The sequence below is a fragment of the Peromyscus eremicus genome, chromosome 15, assembly GCF_949786415.1.
Source record: "Peromyscus eremicus chromosome 15, PerEre_H2_v1, whole genome shotgun sequence".
NCBI lineage: Eukaryota > Metazoa > Chordata > Mammalia > Rodentia > Cricetidae > Peromyscus > Peromyscus eremicus.
In genome coordinates, this window is record NC_081431.1 from 38,264,566 (window position 1) to 38,284,502 (window position 19,937).

Here is a 19,937-nt window from a genome sequence, read left to right on the forward strand (position 1 = left end):
TGCAGCCCAAGCTGGCATGGACCTCACATCCTCCTGCCTCAGCCTCCTCAGGTGCTGGAGTTTACAAGCGTGTGCTGCCATACTCAACAAGGCTTTTCATTGGGGATTTGTTTTTCACCAAGATTTCAGCTGAAAATCATGTCTGCAAACTATTTAGAATTGTAAGAGTGTCTTAAACTTCAAAAGTATAGAATCCTTAAGGAAGCAGGGACTCATGAAAGAAGAGGCTGGCAACCATGTGACCCACTGCCGGTTGCCTTAGCAGGAGCCTTTCCTTCAGACCACTGCCTGAACTCCTTACAAATAAAATAAAACCAAAACCTCTTGCTAATAGTGTGCTCCAAGCAAGTCATTTCTTGTTGTCTGTCGTGCCAATGGGTGAAAATTATTTTCAGCTAAGAGTGATACTTACTGTCTACAAAGTAAGGGATTTAGTATTTCCTATAAGAAATTGCTCAGCCTTGACACGGGGGTGAGGGAGGTGGGGGAAGGTGGGGGGGTGGGAGTGTTAGTCCTGCCTAAACTTAGTATGCCAGACTTTATGTTGACTCCTCAAGGGAGGCCTTACCCTCTGTGAGGAGTGGATGGAGGGGGGTTGGATGGGGGGAGGTAGGGGAAACTGGGAATAGTATGTAAAATGAAAAAAATCCTTTTAAAAAAAAGTGTGAATAACTGATTTTGAGAGACCATACAAGAAAACCACTTTTTGTACAGTTTTTCACTTTACATTTAGATGTCTGTTTTGGTCTTTTATTACCTCTGTATCAGATGTTTTTATTCTCAATTCCAGATAGAGGGAGAGGGGGCAAGTTTAGTTTTTTTGGTGGCGGATTAATGTACTAAAATTGCCTGGATAATGTTGCTTGCCTCCTGTTAGAATTTAATTAGAACATCAAGGTTTGGTTTTTTTGTTGTTTTTGAGACAGGGTTTCTCTACATAGCCCTGTCATGTAGAACAGGCTGGCTTTGAACTCGCAGATCTGCCTCCAGTGTTGGAATTAAAGGGGTGTGCTACCACACCTGGCTGGGGTGGCTTCTGACTTGTCAGTCACTGCAGCATTTGACAGTAGGGAGAATGTAGGCCTGGTTCCCAAGAAAGTACAATGTAGCCGGGCGGTGGTGGCGCACGCCTTTAATCCCAGCACTCGGGAGGCAGAGGCAGGCGGATCTCTGTGCCAGCCTGGTCTACAGAACAGTTCCAGGACAGCCAAAGCTGTTACACAAAGAAAACAAAACAACAACAACAACAACAAAAAAAAGTTCAGTGTAGAAATAATCTGTATTTGCAAACAGATTGTTATAGAACTAACTCAATTTAGGATATGTAACTTGTTTTGAAAACTTTAAAATTATTCTTGCCTAGAAATTGGCTATTACAGATTTCCAGGACAAGTCATATGTTTGAAAACTACTCACTTGGTTTGTGTAACCTAGAAAGATGGAATTTATTATTAGTTGCCAAGAAAGGTCATTCAGAAAAAGATCTGTTTTGCACAGGTATAAGAAATTTTGAGGCAAGCCCAGTTTCATGTTTGTGGGAGGAAGAGGAAGCTAAAGCAGCAGTTCTCAACCTGTGGGTCGTGACCCCGGGGTGGTCAAACAGCTCTTTCACGGGGTCACCGAAGACCATTGGAAAACAGATATTTACATTACAATTCATAACAGGAGCAAAAAAAAAATTTTTTTTTCCCGAGGCAGAATTTCTCTGTGTGTGTCCTTGGCTGTCCTGGAACTTGCCTTGTAGACCAGGTTGGTCTCGAACTCAGAGTTCTGCCTCCCGAGTGCTGGGATTAAAAGCATGGGCCACCATGCAAAGAAATTTTATGGTTGGGGTCACATCATGAGGAACTGTATGAAAGGATTAAAGTATTAGAAAGGTTGAGAACCACTGAGCTAAAGTCACATGACTGTAGTAACAAAACTGATTGTAATGATTTAAACTTTTATGACATTGTTTTAAAAATGAATTGTGGGTATTCCTCCTTGGAAGAACTCCCATTCCTGAGTTCTTTCTCATCTTTCCTTAATAAATGTACGTTTACTCTGCTCCATTAAAAAAAATGGAAAAGAAGAAAAATAGTTTGGGGATATGCTTGCCTACCATTCACAAACCCTTGATAGGCTTGCCCAAGATGCAACGGGATCATACCTGTGGTCTCAGCTCTAGCGAGGTAGAGGAGGAGGATCAGAATTCCAGGTTATTCCCAGCTCCACAACCAGTTAAAGTTGGGGACCAGCCTGGGCTACAAGTGATCCAGTCTCAGGCCCCATTACATAACACAGACACAATGTATCTATGTAGGGTTCCTCTCAGTTGGCAGTGATTCTCTCCTGTCCCAGACTACCACGATGAGAACCAGTAGGAGATGACCGAAGCGTGGGCTGTGGATTCAGATAGCCGGGCATAGCAAAGTGACGTGGGGCAGAGGTGCCTGTCTTAAAGAGCCAGTGTCCTCATGTGTAAGGTGGGGATGATAACTACCTCATAGGATCGCCGCAGAGCACCAGCCCTGGCAGAAGCAGCTTACTACTTAATCTCCGTACAGTCGAAACCTAAATCTGGATTGTTGCCTCTTTAAAATGGCAGGGTTCCAAGAATTACTGCCCTTACAAGCAGCCCCTCCACACCACACCACAACCATTGAGTCCACCTGCTCCTTGATAGGCTCGCCCAAGATGCAATTCCCCGGCCTTGTCCCTGAGAGTAACAGCGGGAGTCACCACGCCTGTCATTTTAAACTAGATGGGCATGGTTTTGTCTTTTCACAATTGCTTCAGGTTTCTCTGCTTTAACGTTAGAGTGAGCTGACAAAGCTTCTAGAGAGCAGTGCTGCTGTGACCTGGGTATTTGTCTCCGGTGTTTAGAACTAGTGTGCATATTTCATAGCCAAGTCCTAGAATTACGGAGAGGAAGGAACCTAATGAGGACCTCTGATGGCGTATAGAAGGCTTTATAGCCTTTGAAGGCAGAATCAATTTCTTTTTTGTGTTGAATTGGGGATTAAACCCATGGCCTTGTGCATGCTGAGTGAGCACCCCACCACTGAGCTAGCCCCACCCAGCCTTAGAATAAATTTCGGTTTTTTTTTTGGTTTTTCGAGACAGGGTTTCTCTGTGTAGCTTTGCGCCTTTCCTGGAACTCACTTGGTAGCCCAGGCTGGCCTCAAACTCACAGAGACCCGCCTGGCTCTGCCTCCCGAGTGCTGGGATTAAAGGCATGCGCCACCACCGCCCGGCTTAGAATAAATTTCTTAACTGAAGATAGCTCATTACTTTTAATAAAGTGTAAGTGTCTTTGCTTACTAATCTTATGCAGTAATTTAGTTTCCACAAAATTTTTGTAGTTCTATGTGTAACTACTCACATTGGCAAGGAAATCTCAGTCTCTGGACATTTATGACTGACCTTGAAGGAACGAGGGGAAGGTTCTGAGGCGTAGGACACATGTGACAGTTGTGTAAGGATTTGATTGTTTTTAACACCCATGCAGTTTCTATCAGGCGATGTGCTAGACCCTTTGTCAAAATAAAACACAGAAGCCCAGTTTATATAGGAAATAAATACAGCTAGTTGTTGAAACAAATCAGAGCCCTTCTTTACTCTCAGTTCAATAGGCAGCTGAGAAATCGTCAGATAAAAACAATAGGCTGTAAGTTGGTAGGAGAGTTCTGGAGTCTTCTAAATCTTTATTGAATTTTTTCTTCTGTGAAATGCTTTTAAATGGCTAATTTAGACTTGAGAAAAAGAATGGATTATTTTCAGAACTGTCTCAAGTTGTGTGTTTAAATGGAAAGATGCACATATTCCCCTTTTTATATGATCATCCTCAATCTTTACACATTTCCTGTCTCTATTTCAACATGCCCCACCCTGGTGGAACACTTATCTTCAGGTGAGTGGATGGCACATAGGGTCTTGTGGTGTGGGTCTTATTGAAGGGTAGCTGTACTGTTTTGAATATTGTTGAAATAGGCAGCCCCAACACCTAGTCATTAGAGATGTAGCCTGTGGGTCAATGTTCTGATTCTTGGGTGTGAAGAGAGGTGGAGCCCTGGCCTAGGCTCTGTCATTTGGACTGTGCAGTGGCTGCCTGTGTATCTCAGGTCTGCGTGTCCTAGGTCATAGCAAAAGTTATTTTTAAAGTGTGTGTGTGTGTGTGTGTGTGTGTGTGTGTGTGTGTGTGTGTGTGAGAGAGAGAGTGTGATTAAAGAGAGCTTGGTTTTTCCTACTGAATCTTGATTACCTCTTCCTGCTTTAATCACTGGTGAGATGAATTTGTTTAAAATATATTGTTCACATTCTTCTGAAAATTTCTTAAATTGTGTGTTCATAAATACTGCATATGTGAATATGGTAAATAAATATACTTAGAAAAAACCTTGAGTTGTGTAGTGTATGAATGTGTATAGAGTGCTGGGCCCCACCCTACTTGTCGAACAGTCCTGAATAGGGGAGTGAGGACTGAGAAATAATAGATAGGTAAAATAGAGACGTAGATGTTGTAAAAGAAAAAGACAGACACAGGATAGCTTCAGGGGGGCTCTGAGTCAATACCACAGCAGCCCAAGTTTATTTCTCAGGGCCTTTTTATACCCAAAACAGGAGGCAAAAAGACCTCCTTTCTCAGGGACACCATGGTTCAAGGTACAAACAAGCATAAATACCTCCTTAATTCTCAAAACACCTAGTAACGATGCCTTACGGCAAAGCATCCTGTTATACAGCCTTGGAGAGTAAGACATCTGGTAACCATGCCTTTGGCCAAACATCCTGTAAGACAGCCTTGCAGAGCAAAACAAACTTGGACTCTGACCTTGAGTCAAGATGGAAATCAAACCACAAACTGGAGACGCTGTAGGCTCCCATAATAGAATCTAATTCCCTCTGCACCTGGGGCACCTTCATATGCACATATGCACATACCCACATACATGTAATGTACAACCCCCCAGTAATGACATGGAGACTTACTATTAATTACAAAAGCTCAGCCAATAGCTTAGGCTTGTTTCTAACTAGCTCTTATAACTTAACCCATTTTTATTCATCTACATGTTGCCACGTGACTCATGGCTTTTACCTCTTGCATGTCTGTTCCCATCTGCATCCGCTGGCCATTCCACGCTTCTTCCCAGCATTCTCTCTACCCCAAAAATCCTGCCTAGCTACCAGCCATTTAGCTTTTTATTAAACCAATCTGAATGGCATTTTTTCACAGCGTACAAAAAGATTATTCCACAACATTTCTCCCTTTTTGTCTAAATAAAAAGGAAAGGTTTTAACTCTTAGCATAGTAAAACAATAAGAACAACTATCAGGTAATTACATTTACAATGTTCAGTCCATTTGTATTTCACAAATTCAGATAAAATATTCTATTATTAATCCTATCTTGGTGAGGCCAAAGTTTTGTACTTAATTTACCTTCCATCATAACTAAGGAAAAGTATAACTATGTAGTCTTTAGTTTCATCAAGGACCCCAGAAGGATATAATATTACCTGAGTAAACAGGAAGTGCAGTACAAGCCACTTCCAAACCTATAGAAATGATAGACATCTGGCTACCTGGACAGTCACCTAAGGTTCCTCTGCAACATTGGGATATCCATCTTTGGCTTGCAGGCCTAGAATATCTGACAGACTTTTTTATGAAACAGGAATTTTGAAGGATGGTCCCAAAGTTCAGCATTCACTTTCCTTTGTATCCTGAAGAATATTTGGCAGACTTTTCTATGAAGCAGGAATTTTGAAGGACTGTCTCACCTTGTTTTGGCAAAGTTCAGCAGTCACTTTCCTTTATGTCCAGCAGAATGTCTGACAGACTTTTCTATGAAGCAAGGATTTTGAAGGACTGTCCCACCTTATCTTTGCAAAGTTCAACAGTTGTTTTCCTTTATGTCCTGTCCTGACTGTTCCCAAATAGCTGGCAGCCACTTCCCAAATAACTGACTTGGAAACTTAATATAAATTATAAATGCTTGACCAATAGCTCAGGTTTGTTATTAGCTAACACTTACACTTAAATTAACCCATATTTCTTATCTATGCTTTGTCATGTGGGTTGGTACCTTTTTTTAGTACAGCATGTCCATCTTGCTCTCTCTTTGTCTACTGGTGACTCTCACTCCACCCTTCTTTTTTTTTTTTTTTTTTTTTTTTTGGTTTTTCGAGACAGGGTTTCTCTGTGTAGCTTTGCGCCTTTCCTGTGACTCACTTGGTAGCCCAGGCTGGCCTCGAACTCACAGAGATCCGCCTGGCTCTGCCTCCCGAATGCTGGGATTAAAGGCGTGCGCCACCACCGCCCGGCTTCACTCCACCCTTCTTTACCCCAGTATCCTCAGTTTGACTGTCCTGCCTAACTTTATCCTGTCTTGCTAAAGGCCAGTCACATTCTTTATTTACCAATGAAAGTAATACATAATTTTAGTGTACAGAAGGATTATTCCACAACATTTCTCCCTTTTTGTTTAATTAAAAAGGAAGGTTTTAACCTTAACGTAGTAAAACTATATATAACTACATTCTCTCTGCCCCCCCAATTCTGCCTAGCTATTGACCATTTAGCTTTTTTATTAAACCAATCTGAGTGACATTTTTTCACAGTGTACAAAAAAGATTATTCCACAACATAAATCTTTAAAGTCAAACATTATAATTATAGCACAGTCTGAAATCCAAGCAGAGGAGTTTGAAGTGACATTCCTGGCGTCACAGGGCTTGCTGTATGCAGTGGGGTGTGTTCACATTGTATACTTAGAACTAAGTCCACAATGAGTTGACATGATACAGCTTGGGTGAGCACTGCTACAGACACTGGTTTCATCACACATTTGATTTTTGAAATAGTTTTTGGTTGTTGTGGGTTCAGAAACTTTTTACTGTTTTTTCTCCCATCCCATATTCAGTTACACAACACTATGTGGGTCCACAATGCATAATTTAAAAAGCTGGGTTTTAGGCCATTCTTAAACGTGATAGCCAAGATGCTTTAGAGCATCCTCAGCATCACAGGTAGAGAAGAGCACACTAGCAGGCATGTGCCATCACTCAGAGGCAGAAGCAGGAGAATGGCTGCAGATTCAAGGCTAGCACAGTCTACTATGAGTTCTAAGTCAGCTAGGGCAACTAGCGAGGAGGAGTGTAAGCTAACATATATCCTAGTTCTGTTGTGCAAGTAACTTTTATGCATTATTATTTCATGTTCATAAGTGCTGTTCATCTTGGCTTCAGGCAGCTTTTATGCCAACAGTAGCTGAAGGAGAAGACAAGTAACTGAGGACTTTCTTACCTAGGCTAATGGAGGGAATTATGTTACAGTTTACAAATAAATAAACAGGGCCCGAATTGTATTTGCAGTGGTATTTGACTCTTTAGCTTTCTCTTTACTGTGGCCATTCCTTTTTGGGAGGTGAAGTGGGGCTAGGGGTTGAGACAGTTTCTGTAGCCCAGGTCTCAACCTCCAAAGAGCTGAGATTACTGAGCTATCAAACTGGACCTGCCAGCACTTGGCTCTTCCCAGTCTCCACAACTGCGAAATAAATGTCTATTTTTCCGCAGACTGCCCATCTTGTATTCTGTTGTAACAGCACAAGTGTACTGGCATCTTCTCCCCAAAGAATCTACTGATTGTAGGAGTACATCATGATCAGTAGTTGACATCACAACATTCTTCCCATTGAAACACCTATGGGAGCAACAGGCACAAAGTCACTGTGCTTACCCTCTATGACCTAACTGTTCCCACCTATTTCTGCAGTGCAAGGGAGGAGGATGGGGAAGTCACTTCAGAAATTAAGTGTGCCTGGCTATCCATTGCCGTGTAGAGTCAAGAAACAGCACGGGGGGGGGGGGGGAATTTATAGAAGCTTAGGGTCCATTTGGACTCAACCAAGTTTGTGCATCTCATGGGATGCCATATTCAAGGTTGGCATGGCTGCCCAATTTGCTCTTGGTAGGAGCCTGATTTACTGTACAGTGAGAAAGGTAATTATTCTCATAGTTTTTTTTTTTTTTAATCACTAATTCCCTTGGGAAGTGTTTGGCTAAGCTGTAACTAAATTTCTTCGATACTAAAAAGTATCTCTCTGGAAAGTTCCAAATTAATCTAGGTGTGGTGGTGCATGCCTGTGAACCTAGCACTCCAGGTAGAGGCAGGAGAATTGCAAAGGCTGAAGTCAACCCGGGCTATGCAGCCAACTCCTTAAAAAAAAAAAAAGTGCTAATTTAAACTTTCATGTTTTAATAAAGCTACATTCAATACAAATACTAGCCTACTTCCCCCTCACGGAAAGGATTCAAGGAGATTTGCAGGCTCCTATCTGAGCACCCAAAGATGAATATGAAATCTTGCCCACAGGCTGTGAAAATGAACTGGTAGGGCCTGGCGTGGTGGCACACGCCTTTAATCCCAACAATTGGGAGGCAGAAGCAGGAGCATCTCTGTGAGTTTGAAGCCACCCGGGATATTTAGAAAATACACAACAATAAAGACGGATTCAAGGACGAAAACTACTCCTACAACACCCTATCGTATGGGCGGGGCCGCAGGGGAGTTTCTAAGGGAGCGCGGCAGCCAGTTGGGTCTGCGCTTGCGCAGTCTGCAGCCGGAAGTGAAGCGCGGCCACTAGAGACGGTCCCGTTCCGAGGCAACAGCCAGATTAATTATTTGACTTCCTTATTGTTACTACGCACGACTAAAAGCACACGGAAACAGCTAGATAGTGTAGAGACTGTTCCACCTGTCTTTTCTTTTGACGGCGCCGCCGGAGGCAGCCCGGACCACAGGTTGCTAGGACACGGGGGTCTTGCGTTGCTATGACGACGCAGGGCGTTCCAGGAAGGGGCCTACCAACCGAGGCCTGGCGGGAAACACAATTTGTGGGTACAGCTGCGGGTGACCGTCAACTGGCTTCTGCTGAAGGGGCCGTGGGAGCCCTGCCCCACTCGAGCCCGTGGAGCTGGGCCGCGCTGACCCGCCCGCCGTCTGTAGGGCGGCGGACCCTGACTTTCCCGGGCTAGGCCCTGACTCTGACTCCTCCGTACCCCTCCTCGACCATGGCAGGTTATCTGCGAGAACACTCCCCAAAGAAGGGACACCATACTAGATGAATTCTGAGTTCCAATCTGAACATAAACCATCAAGGGGCCTCTTTGTTCATTTGCTTTTGTTTTGCCTACAGAACTACGGGGCGGCCTGAAAGACGCAGCGCGATTTTGATTTGTTTCTGAATTAATTTTCTGGAGGAATAGCTCTGGGAGTGATAGGAGGCATTGTTCATTATGTCTCTCCGCAAAGCGTCGGGAACTTCCCTGAACTCCCCATCAACATCTGAGGTCAAACAGTCAAAACTGTCTGTAGTCAAGGAGGAGACAAGAGGTAAACTTCAGCATCGTGAGAACCATCATAGCCACTGACAGAATTTGCAATGCAATCCATTCTCCCCTTCTCCTCCGACAACCTAGCCATTACCAAGGCAGAATCCTGTTTCATCTTCATTTAAATACTAACAGCTGTATGAAACACCACCTGTTTGGCTCTTTGCTCTCTGACTTTAAGAGAACTTAAAAAAACGTAGTAGTGTGGATAAGACAAACACAGTACTATATGCCTATTTGTATAAGATTCAAATTTTTCTGAGAGTCCTTAAAATTTTCATCCTTAGGGCTGGACTTTGTGGCTCATGCCTTTAATCCCAGCACTCAGGAGGCAGAGGCAGGTGGATCTCTGTGAATTTGAGGCCAGCCTGGTCTACAGAGTGAGTTCCAGGACAGTTAAGAGTTACATAGTGAGACCATGTTTCAAAAGAAAAAAAAAAGGGAAGATTTATGATAATTGTACACTTGTACTAGAGTAAGAATTCTTACTCTTAGACTGACGCTTTCTCCAGTCTTACTGTCACTTAGGGGGTTTTGTTTTGTTTGTTTTGTTATTTATATTTTGCTACAGTTCCATCAACCTTTTACTATTTAGGAGGTACGGATGATTCAACTCAGGGACATATACACACTAAGCAAGGACTCTACCCTGAGCAAGCTCCCTGTGTACTTTTTACATTGAAATAGGGGAGTCTCACTCCATTGTCCAGCTGGCTGTACACTCACTCTGTAGCCCAGTTTTTTTTTTATTTGTATCTCTCTTCATGTTCTCATGCGTCCTCTCTTCCTCCACCCTTCTGTGGACTGGATGCTATTCTGTGCTTTAAGTATTATTTGTTGTCTGTCCACTGTTAGAAGCACATATGAAACTGATAAGGCATTCTGGGGAACTTTAACTCTCTAGAACATTCCATTGAAAGTTTTTCTTTCCTGTTACTTTCTTAGTCCTTCCTGAGCTGAAGGAGAAAAAAGTCATGGTGGACCATCTCAAACCCTTTCCTTCTTCCCTTCCGAATGAATTCATCCCCGAGGAAGTTCTTCTCTCTCTGAACTATGCAGCCAATGCTGGTCCATGTCCTGCAAACTTACTGCCTGCTAAGAAACTTAAAGCTCCAAAGGTGTGTGTACACATACGTAGAACATTGGGAGTCATTATCTCTTTTTTTATTTACTTCATTAAGTGTTTGGTGAGCATAAGTTATACGTTTCAGACGCTCTTTAAAAATCAGATTTTAAATTAAAAATTTTATTATTAGTTCCTGTGTGAGTTTGAGCACAGGGTCGAAGGACAGCTTCTGGGAGTTGGTTCTCTCCACCATGGCTTTCAGCTGCCGCGCCATCTTGCCAACTAGAAACTTCAGATCTTGCTGATCAAGGTGACTGGCACTGATAATTCCAGTGCTTCAGAAGCTGAAGCAGGAGGATTACCATGAGTTCCAGGCCAGACTGGGCTACACAATGACATCCTGTCTCAAAAAACAAAACCAGAAACAACCAAAAGCAAAAAACCCTCAGATCTTTTGAGCAAATGTTTCCATTGCTTGAGTGTTTCTGTTAACCTGTTTTTATGTAAACTTACCGAACAAGTTATTGATGCTCTCTTAATATTCTAATTTGCCTTTCAACCTGTTCTTGAATAAGCATTCTGCTCCTCTCTAAAGCATTCAAATGCCCTTGATGTAAATATTCAAATTGATAACTTTTCTTTGACTAGAGTGCCCTCTGCTGGACATTGTGTTTTCGCTTTTTTTCCAACAGGGTGCTCTTCCACGTATTGTAGACCATGTCTGGCAGCACCCTGTTCGAAGGAATAAGTTCAAATATCTGATTGATCATCCTGTCTCCGTAACAGCAGCTGGAAGGTAAAGAAGGAAGTGAGTGGGGTATATGCATATAGATAGAATTGTTTTCTCATTTTGGGTGATAATCTTGGGTGTGGGTGGACTGACAGCACTGTAGAATTATGGATTGTGAAACTTGCAGTATCATTGATAAGTGATAATTTTGAAAGGATATATGTATAGTTATTATCAGTACGGTAGATTTGAATACTGGCTGTAAATTTTGGTTTGCTGAATTTTTAAACACACACACACACACACACACACACACACACACACACACGTTCATTTTTTTTTTTTTTTTTTTTTTCTAGACAGGGTTTCTCCATGTAGTTTTGGTGCCTGTCCTGGATCTCGCTCTGTAGACCAGGATGGCCTCGAACTCACAGAGATCTGCCTGGTTCTGCCTCCCGAGTGCTGGAATTAAAGACGTGTGCCGCCACCACCACCACCACCACCACCACTACCGCCTGGCCATATTCGTTTGTTTGTTTGTTTGTTTGTTTGTTTAGTGTGTATATGCCATGTCCCATGTGTAAGACCAGAGGACAACTTGTAGCAATTGGTTCTCGCCTTCCACCATGTGGGTTCTGCGTGTTGAACTGGGGCTGTCAGGCTTGCTGGCAAGTACCTTTATCCACTGAGCCCTGCTCCAGGCCTGGTTTGTTGTTTGTTTTTCTTTTTTGCACACTTGTTTGTACACTTCTTTCTCTAGTGTCCTGGCTTTTTGCACTATACTAAGAAGGATAAATCCATCAAACAGAAGGCCTTTGGCGCATTTTATATCTGTAGGTGTCCATGCATTTTGTTCATCTTAGAGGAAACATGACATGGGAAGTCTTGACGAATAGGTTAATTTCCTGGCTCTTTTCAAGGGGAATCTTTAAACTTTTACACTGTTTCAGAATAAATAACCAAATGCTATTTATTATTTTGTATCATTCCCAAAAATACGCTGTCAATTTTTGTTCCATGAAGATTGTGGCTTATTCATTTGAAAGTATTTTCCATTTATCAAAATCTCCCTGCATGCCTTGCTTACATGCCACCTTCATCCAGAAGTCCATCCACACTTAGTAGGGTATTTAATCTTATGGAAGTTACTGTTCTCATGGGTGAGAAGGGATGGACAGAGTCGCTCAGTTTTCTGTGCCCTGAGGGCTATGAAAAAGCAGACATGAGAGAGTGGAGGGTGGAGTATGTCAGATGTTTAAGTGTCGGGGGTTATGGCTCTGCTCTTCCACAGTGTTACAGTAGAAACTTGGCTGGGTGGCTTTAGTGTCTCAAATTTTGTATTTTGTGCATTCAGATCACAGCTGTAATTATTAGTGTTGGAATTAGCAGTTATGCGATCGTTAAAATACTTGGAAAAGTTAACTAGTTATATCTGATTATGGCGGGAAACTGACACAAAAAGTTTTAATGTCAAATGATTTCTGAGTGGAAGTTCTTAAAATATGGACATCAAGTAGCAGCACCACCCCAGTCCTCACTGTAACTCAGAAACTGAATAAAAATTTCAGCAGCCCATCCTCACTGTAACCCCAGAACTGTGAATACAGACCTCAGCAGCCCATCCTCACTGTAACCCCAGAACTGTGAATACAGACCTCAGCAGCCCATCCTCACTGTAACCCCAGAACTGTGAATAGACCTCAGCAGCCCATCCTCACTGTAACCCCAGAACTGTGAATACAGACCTCAGCAGCCCATCCTCACTGTAACCCCAGAACTGTGAATACAGACCTCAGCAGCCCATCCTCACTGTAACCCCAGAACTGTGAATACAGACCTCAGCAGCCCATCCTCACTGTAACCCCAGAACTGTGAATACAGACCTCAGCAGCCCATCCTCACTGTAACCCCAGAACTATGAGTACAGACCTCAGCAGCCCATCCTCACTGTAACCCCAGAACTGTGAATACAGACCTCAGCAGCCCATCCTCACTGTAACCCCAGAACTATGAGTACAGACCTCAGCAGCCCATTCTCACTGTAACCCCGGAATCTGTGAATAGACCTCAGCAGCCCATCCTCACTGTAACCCCAGAACTGTGAATAGACTCAGCAGCAGGAGACTTTGCAGGAAGGTTAAAAACAGAAATTGCGCCCAGTTGCTTGTGAGCCCAGCACACATCTCGGAAAGCAGAAAAGAAAGGTGATGGAGTGGGTCAGGAGATGAGACCAAACAAGGATGGCCGAATGGAAGGACGAGTCAAGAAACGTAAGGACGGCTCAGCTGGTGTCCATAGGGACACAGTCCCAGTCTCATGACCTCCAGGGAGGAGTTCCGTCAACAACCGATGAGGATTGTCTTAGGTTTCCCTTGCTGTGATAAAACACTGTGACCAAGGGCAACTTAGAGAGGAAAGGTTATTTCATCCTACAACTCTCAGGTCCCACTCCATCACTGAGGGAAGTCAGGGCGGGAACCCGGAGGCAGGATCCCGGTTTGCTCAGTTCCCTCCCTCCCTCCCTTCTCCCTCCCTTCCTCTTTCTCTCCCTTCCTCTCTTTCTTTTCTTATCTATCTACTTATTGTTTGTTTTGTTTTTCGAGACAAGGTTTCTCTATGTAGCCCTGGCCGTCCTGGAACTTGCTCTGTAGACCAGACTGGCCTGGAACTCACAGAGATCCGCCCACCTCTACCTTCCCTCAATCGTTATTCAAAAAAAAATGTCCTACTGGCAATCTGATGGAGGCATTTTTTCAGTTGAGGTTTCTCTTCCCACATAGTCCCAGCTTGTGTCAAGTTAACAAAATCAAACAGAAACCAGGCAGCACAAGCTCAGGCATGGCTCTTCCAGGCGTCCATACCACATCTTCATCAGCATCTCGACAGCTCGGTTTCAGGGCTGTGACAGCTGCACACTAGAAAGTGATGTGCACAACTGCCGCGTATTCAGAGCACAGCAATGACACACAAATGACTAGGCACTCAGCTCTCAAATCTTTCCTGATGGCCTCATCAGTCAGTGTTCAACGCACAAAATAAATCTTGGGATTTTAAGCAGGAAATGATCGAATGCAGAAAACTGACTGCTACAAAAAATTATTGAGGCCAGCAAGATGGCTCAGCAGGAAAAGCAATTGCCTTGCAGCCTGGTGACCTGAGCCCATTCCTATGGGTTAAAAAGAGAGAACGGACTCCCCCAAATGGTTCTCAACTGCCATGTGAGTGCTGTGGTGTCTCTGTGTCTACACTTACACACCCACATCACACACCAACATCACAATCCATGTCTCACACACACCTATGCCACACACCGATGTCACACACATTGGCCACACCCAAATTACACACACCCACATTACACACACCCACATCACACACTCACATCACAATCCATGTCACACATACCTTTGTCAAACACTCACATCACCCACACCCACATTACAAACACCCACATCACACACTCCCATATCACAAACACCCACATCACAACCCACATCACACATCCCTATTACAGATACCCATGTCACATACACCCACATCACACACCCATATCACACCCCCCACATCACGCTCCCCCATATCACACACACACACACACACACACACACACACACACACACACACACACACATCATATACACCCATGTCACATACACATATTACACGAACCCACATCACATACACCCACATCCCCATTAATAATAAGGAAATAAAAATATTTTTTTGAGATATAGTCTTACTGTATAGCCCTGGTTAACCTAGACCTTGGTATGTAGACCAGGCAGGCCTTGAATTCAAGAGATCTGCCTGCTTCTGCTTCCCAAATGCTGAGATTAAAGGCGTGCCCACCACATCTAAGGAAGAATATAACATATATAGAATTGTGCATAATTGTATAATTCCATAAAAAGGTAGGGAGGATATAAAACCTGGTGCTGCTAGGAATGTAGTGCCTGCTGCTTCCTGACATGAATATGATGGTCACATGACCAGCTTCATGGAGACTTCACAATACTTTCTGCTGACAAAGAAAAACCTTTTTTTTTTTATTCAATTAAGTTTCAATATGACTCTTTCTCTCTCTCATTCTCTCCCTCTCTGAGACAAGGTCTCACTCTGTAGCTTTGGCTGGTCTAGTCTATGTGGCTCAGGCTGGCCTCAAGCAAAAATCCACCTGTCTGAGCCCTGAGAGCTGAGACTAAAGGCATGTGCTCCCATACCAGACTCATTAGGGTGTTTTCATACGTGTGTCATGAGACTTTGTTCTAATTTGTCCCCTTCTACAGTGCCCTCCTCCATGCTTTGGGTGCTTTTTGTCAAATAATTTTTTTTTTTTTTGGTTTGTCAAGACAAGGTTTCTCTGTGTTGTTTTGGAGCCTGTCCTGGATCTCGCTTTGTAGACCAGGCTGGCCTCAAACTCACAGAGATCCTCCTGGCTCTGCCTCCCAAGTGCTGGAATTAAAGGCGTGTGCCACTGCCACCCAGCCTCAAAAATTTTTTTTAAATGTGTGCAGTAATATTTACTATTTTTCTGTTATGACCCTTGCACATGACATATTCTCAATGCAAATGACCCAAGTCACTACTGTGACTTCATTTACTTATATTTTTATTAGTATGCTTATTTATTTATTGCGTGTGTGTGCTCATACCACAGTATGCATGTGGGGAGCAGAGGACAACTCTCCTGAGTCTGTTTTCTCCCTGCACTGTGAATTCTGGCAATCAAACTCAGCTTGTTTAGTAATTGTTCTTACCACTGAGTAATCTTGCTTGTCCTACATGATCTTTAAAAAATACTTTATTATATTTTATTAGTATTGTGTTGTGTGTGTTGATGTGTGTGTGTGTGTGTGTGTGTGTGTGTGTGTGTCACACACTTGTGGTTAGAGGGCAATTTTATGTAGTTGATTCTCTTACCTTTATTTGGGTCCTACTGATCAAATTCATGTCTTCAGGCTTGTGTGGCAAGTGTCTTTACCCACAGAACTATCTTGCTGGCCCCCCAGAACCTTTTTTGAGAGACCTTCTAACAGAGGAATGAGACAACTACTCAAAGGAAAGTGATTGATATTGATGAAAGGGAATGGATAGCTGGGCAGCAGAATGGCCAGTGTCTTCTGCAGCTGCAGCAGCAATACGGAGGAGAGGGAGTAACAGTGAGCACAAAGCAGGCCAAAGTCTACTCTAAAGCTGATGGAGGGACAGAGACAAATGAAAGTATTCCACATGAAATAATGAAGCCTTAGGGAGCTAAGTCTGAGAGAAGGATAGAGGACATACCCTGGAGACCTGGGGAGTCACATCAGAAGTAATGACAATTGGGCCAGAGATGTGCTGTTGGTAAGAACTAGGAGGACCGACATTCTAGTGACATGAGGAGACTGTAGAATTAATCGACGTCAGCAGTGGATTGGACACTGACATTCTAGTGACATGAGGAGACTGTAGAATTAATCGACGTCAGCAGTGGATTGGACACCGACATTCTAGTGACATGAGGAGACTGTAGAATTAATCGATGTCAGCAGTGGATTGGACACCGACACTCTAGTGACATGAGGAGACTGTAGAATTAATCGATGTCAGCAGTGGATTGGACACCGACATTCTAGTGACATGAGGAGACTGTAGAATTAATCGATGTCAGCAGTGGATTGGACACCGACACTCTAGTGACATGAGGAGACTGTAGAATTAATCGACGTCAGCAGTGAATTGGACACCGACACTCTAGTGACATGAGGAGACTGTAGAATTAATCGATGTCAGCAGTGGATTGGACACCGACACTCTAGTGACATGAGGAGACTGTAGAATTAATCGATGTCAGCAGTGGATTGGACACCGACACTCTAGTGACATGAGGAGACTGTAGAATTAATCGATGTCAGCAGTGGATTGGACACCGACACTCTAGTGACATGAGGAGACTGTAGAATTAATCGACGTCAGCAGTGGATTGGACACCGACATTCTAGTGACATGAGGAGACTGTAGAATTAATCGACGTCAGCAGTGGATTGGACACCGACACTCTAGTGACATGAGGAGACTGTAGAGTTAATCGACGTCAGCAGTGGATTGGACACCGACACTCTAGTGACATGAGGAGACTGTAGAATTAATCGATGTCAGCAGTGGATTGGACACCGACACTCTAGTGACATGAGGAGACTGTAGAATTAATCGATGTCAGCAGTGGATTGGACACCGACACTCTAGTGACATGAGGAGACTGTAGAATTAATCGATGTCAGCAGTGGATTGGATGCGGAGGGCAAGGGATGGGAGGGTGGAGTACTGATGCTGAGATCTTGATGACTGCCTTAGCCAATAGCGGATGGTGAAACAGACTGCGGGGCTGATGGCTTCTCCAAAGAAGAAATAGGAAAGGAAAGTGTTAGGGTAACAAGGACACAACTCTATGGAGCATCTCTAGAGGAGGAGGAGGGCTCAGAAAGTTCCGAGGAGTAGCAGCTAGGGTAGACAGAAGAACCAGGAGTGTCCCAAACACAAGAGATCAGGAGGAGTAGTCACACCAGGAAAGTATTCTGGGCAGTGGAGGAAAACCGATAGAAGATTAGCTTAGTAAAGGGAAGTCTGCACTAGATTTCTGGGGCATGGTTTCCGAAGGGAGGGGCATCTCTTCTGCGAGGTAACATCAGGAAGTTTGATGTTTAACAGAAAGACATAGATGATAGATAGTCGGATTCTAGCTCGATACATCATGATGGCATAGTAGCAATGCATGGTCAAGGAAGGAGTTTTAGAAGGGAAGACTTGTTATGGATGTACTAGAGAGTCTCTGTCAGCTTGGCACAAACCAGAGCCACCTAGGAAGACAGACCGTCAGTTGAGGAGTTACCTCCATCAGATTGGCCCGTGGGCATGTCTGTGGGGCATTGTCTTGATTGGTGATCCTCGCACTACAAGCAGTACCCTCCCCAGGCAGGGTTGTGTGAGAAGGCAGACTGAGGAATCCGTGGAGACCAAGCCAGTCAGCACACTTCCTCTCTAGTCCCTGCCTCAGCTTCCCTGGGTGATGGTCCGGAACCTGTAAGCCAGATGAGCTTTTTCCTTCCTCAGGGTGGTTTTGATCAGTATTGTATCAGAGTGACACAGAGCAAACAGGCCAGGGAATGTCTTAATGGGGCAGTGGGAGCTTTCTACACAAGTTATCACTGGTGGAGTGATATTCTGGGGCTGTGGACCAAGATGGAGTCCCGCACACATGTGGCAGAGATAACCATGAGAAAAAGAACTGATTCATCTGAGGTTGAAGGGGAGGAAAGAGTTAGTGATGTGAATGAGAAATTTGTGATGCTGAAGAGAAGAATGTGAGCAGACTCCTGTCCAATGCCCTAGTCTTAGAGGGGTTGGGAAGTGCTGGTCCAGGTATCGGCAGGTTCACCCTTGACGCTTGGATTCTGGCTATGGAGGGGCCTCCATTCAGTAAGCTGGTGCTGGGTGCTAAACCCAAGGTCACCAACCAGGTGAGTGAGCCCCTCTTCCAAAAGCTGCGGACCCTGAGGGAGTGTCCTCCCCAAGCCAGGGCCCTTCTGCCCACCTTGGTTGCTTTCTCCCCTCTCTGCTCATGAGGCAGTGGCCACAGCCATTGTGATTTAAGCTGATCTGCCCAGAGAGTCTGGACCAAATACTAGTCTACCTTAATTAGGCAACGTTTATTGGAAGCTTATGGATTTCCGGGGAATCTGGGCCTGGCTGTGTGTTCTGACAGCTGTGATCTCTGAAGTGTCCTTATAGGGCAGCGATGCTAAAAGTGGCAGATGGTCAAAGTGAAGAGCCAGTCTCTTAGAGCGACAGTGCTACAGCTTCAGTTTCTCCAGATGGTTCCCCGCATAGCGTCGCTGCTGTCACTGAAGCTGTGACAAGTGTTTGGTTGGTAAACTGCTGTCATCATTCTAAAATAATGGGCTCATCTTCTGAAACAGGGCTGGCTAAGGACCAAAGGACATTTATGCAATGGAAATCACACTTCCTTTCCCTATGTTTTTAAATAATTTGAAATAATAAAAATCAGATAAGCAGGGGACAAAAAGAAGTAATGAGAGCCGTTTTGCTGACCAAAATTCATATTTTACCCACTAGTAGGAAGTGTGTGGCTGTATACCCTCTTAGAAAAATCTACTTCTAAAATGTATTTTCTTAATTTTAAGGGATATTTCTTTTCTGTATGATGTTAAATATGAAAAAGGAGAGGCCAAGGAGAAGAAGCTTTGTCCCCCAGGTATAAACAAGTCCCTAGAGCCCGAGGACAGTGCCATGGTGCCTCATAACGTAAGTATGGGAAGAAGAGTTTTCTCTCCCTCTTGGCTTTTTAATTGTTTCTCTAAACTCTAAAGCAACATTCGGCTCATTATAACAACAGCCTTCGGGCTCCATTGTCATTACAGTACATCCCAGTTATTTCTTTAAAACTGCATTTACTAGGAAAAGAGCAAAGGTATTCTAAGCCATTTCCCAGGCCACAGTTAACTGTTCCAGTTAGTAAGTATTCACTGATTTTAAAAGTACAAAATCAGGGAAGGGGATATTCTCCCTCCCCTGGAAAGTTCACACATAGAGTTGTAGATGGTGACTGTCCTCCTCCTCCTGTTCGTCTCCTCCCTCCTTTCTTCTTCCTTTTCTTTCTCCTCCTCCCCCCCTTTTTTTTTCCAGATAGGGTCTCTCTATGTAGCCCTGGCTATGGAAATCAGGCTAGTCTCCTTCTCCTCGAGATCTGCCTACTCTGCCTCCCAAG

The 19,937-nt window shown here is 43.9% G+C and overlaps 1 protein-coding gene across 6 annotated transcripts in view; it reads left to right on the forward strand.

The window, feature by feature from the left end:
• Nucleotides 1-8,662: 8,662 nt before the first annotated feature.
• Axdnd1 (axonemal dynein light chain domain containing 1) overlaps nucleotides 8,663-19,937 on the forward strand; it is a 75,686-nt gene continuing 64,411 nt past the window's right edge. For 2 of the 6 annotated variants that reach the window (XM_059281243.1, XM_059281244.1), the window contains exons 1-4: nucleotides 8,828-9,378; nucleotides 10,323-10,495; nucleotides 11,136-11,239; nucleotides 19,354-19,474. In XM_059281243.1, coding sequence (XP_059137226.1) covers nucleotides 9,282-9,378; nucleotides 10,323-10,495; nucleotides 11,136-11,239; nucleotides 19,354-19,474 — 495 coding nt within the window. In that variant the 5' untranslated portion in view covers nucleotides 8,828-9,281. Of the gene's footprint in view, nucleotides 8,787-8,817; nucleotides 9,379-10,322; nucleotides 10,496-11,135; nucleotides 11,240-19,353; nucleotides 19,475-19,937 lie in introns of those variants that run through there. The other 4 variants (XM_059281242.1, XM_059281241.1, XM_059281239.1 and 1 more) reach the window with 4 other exon arrangements.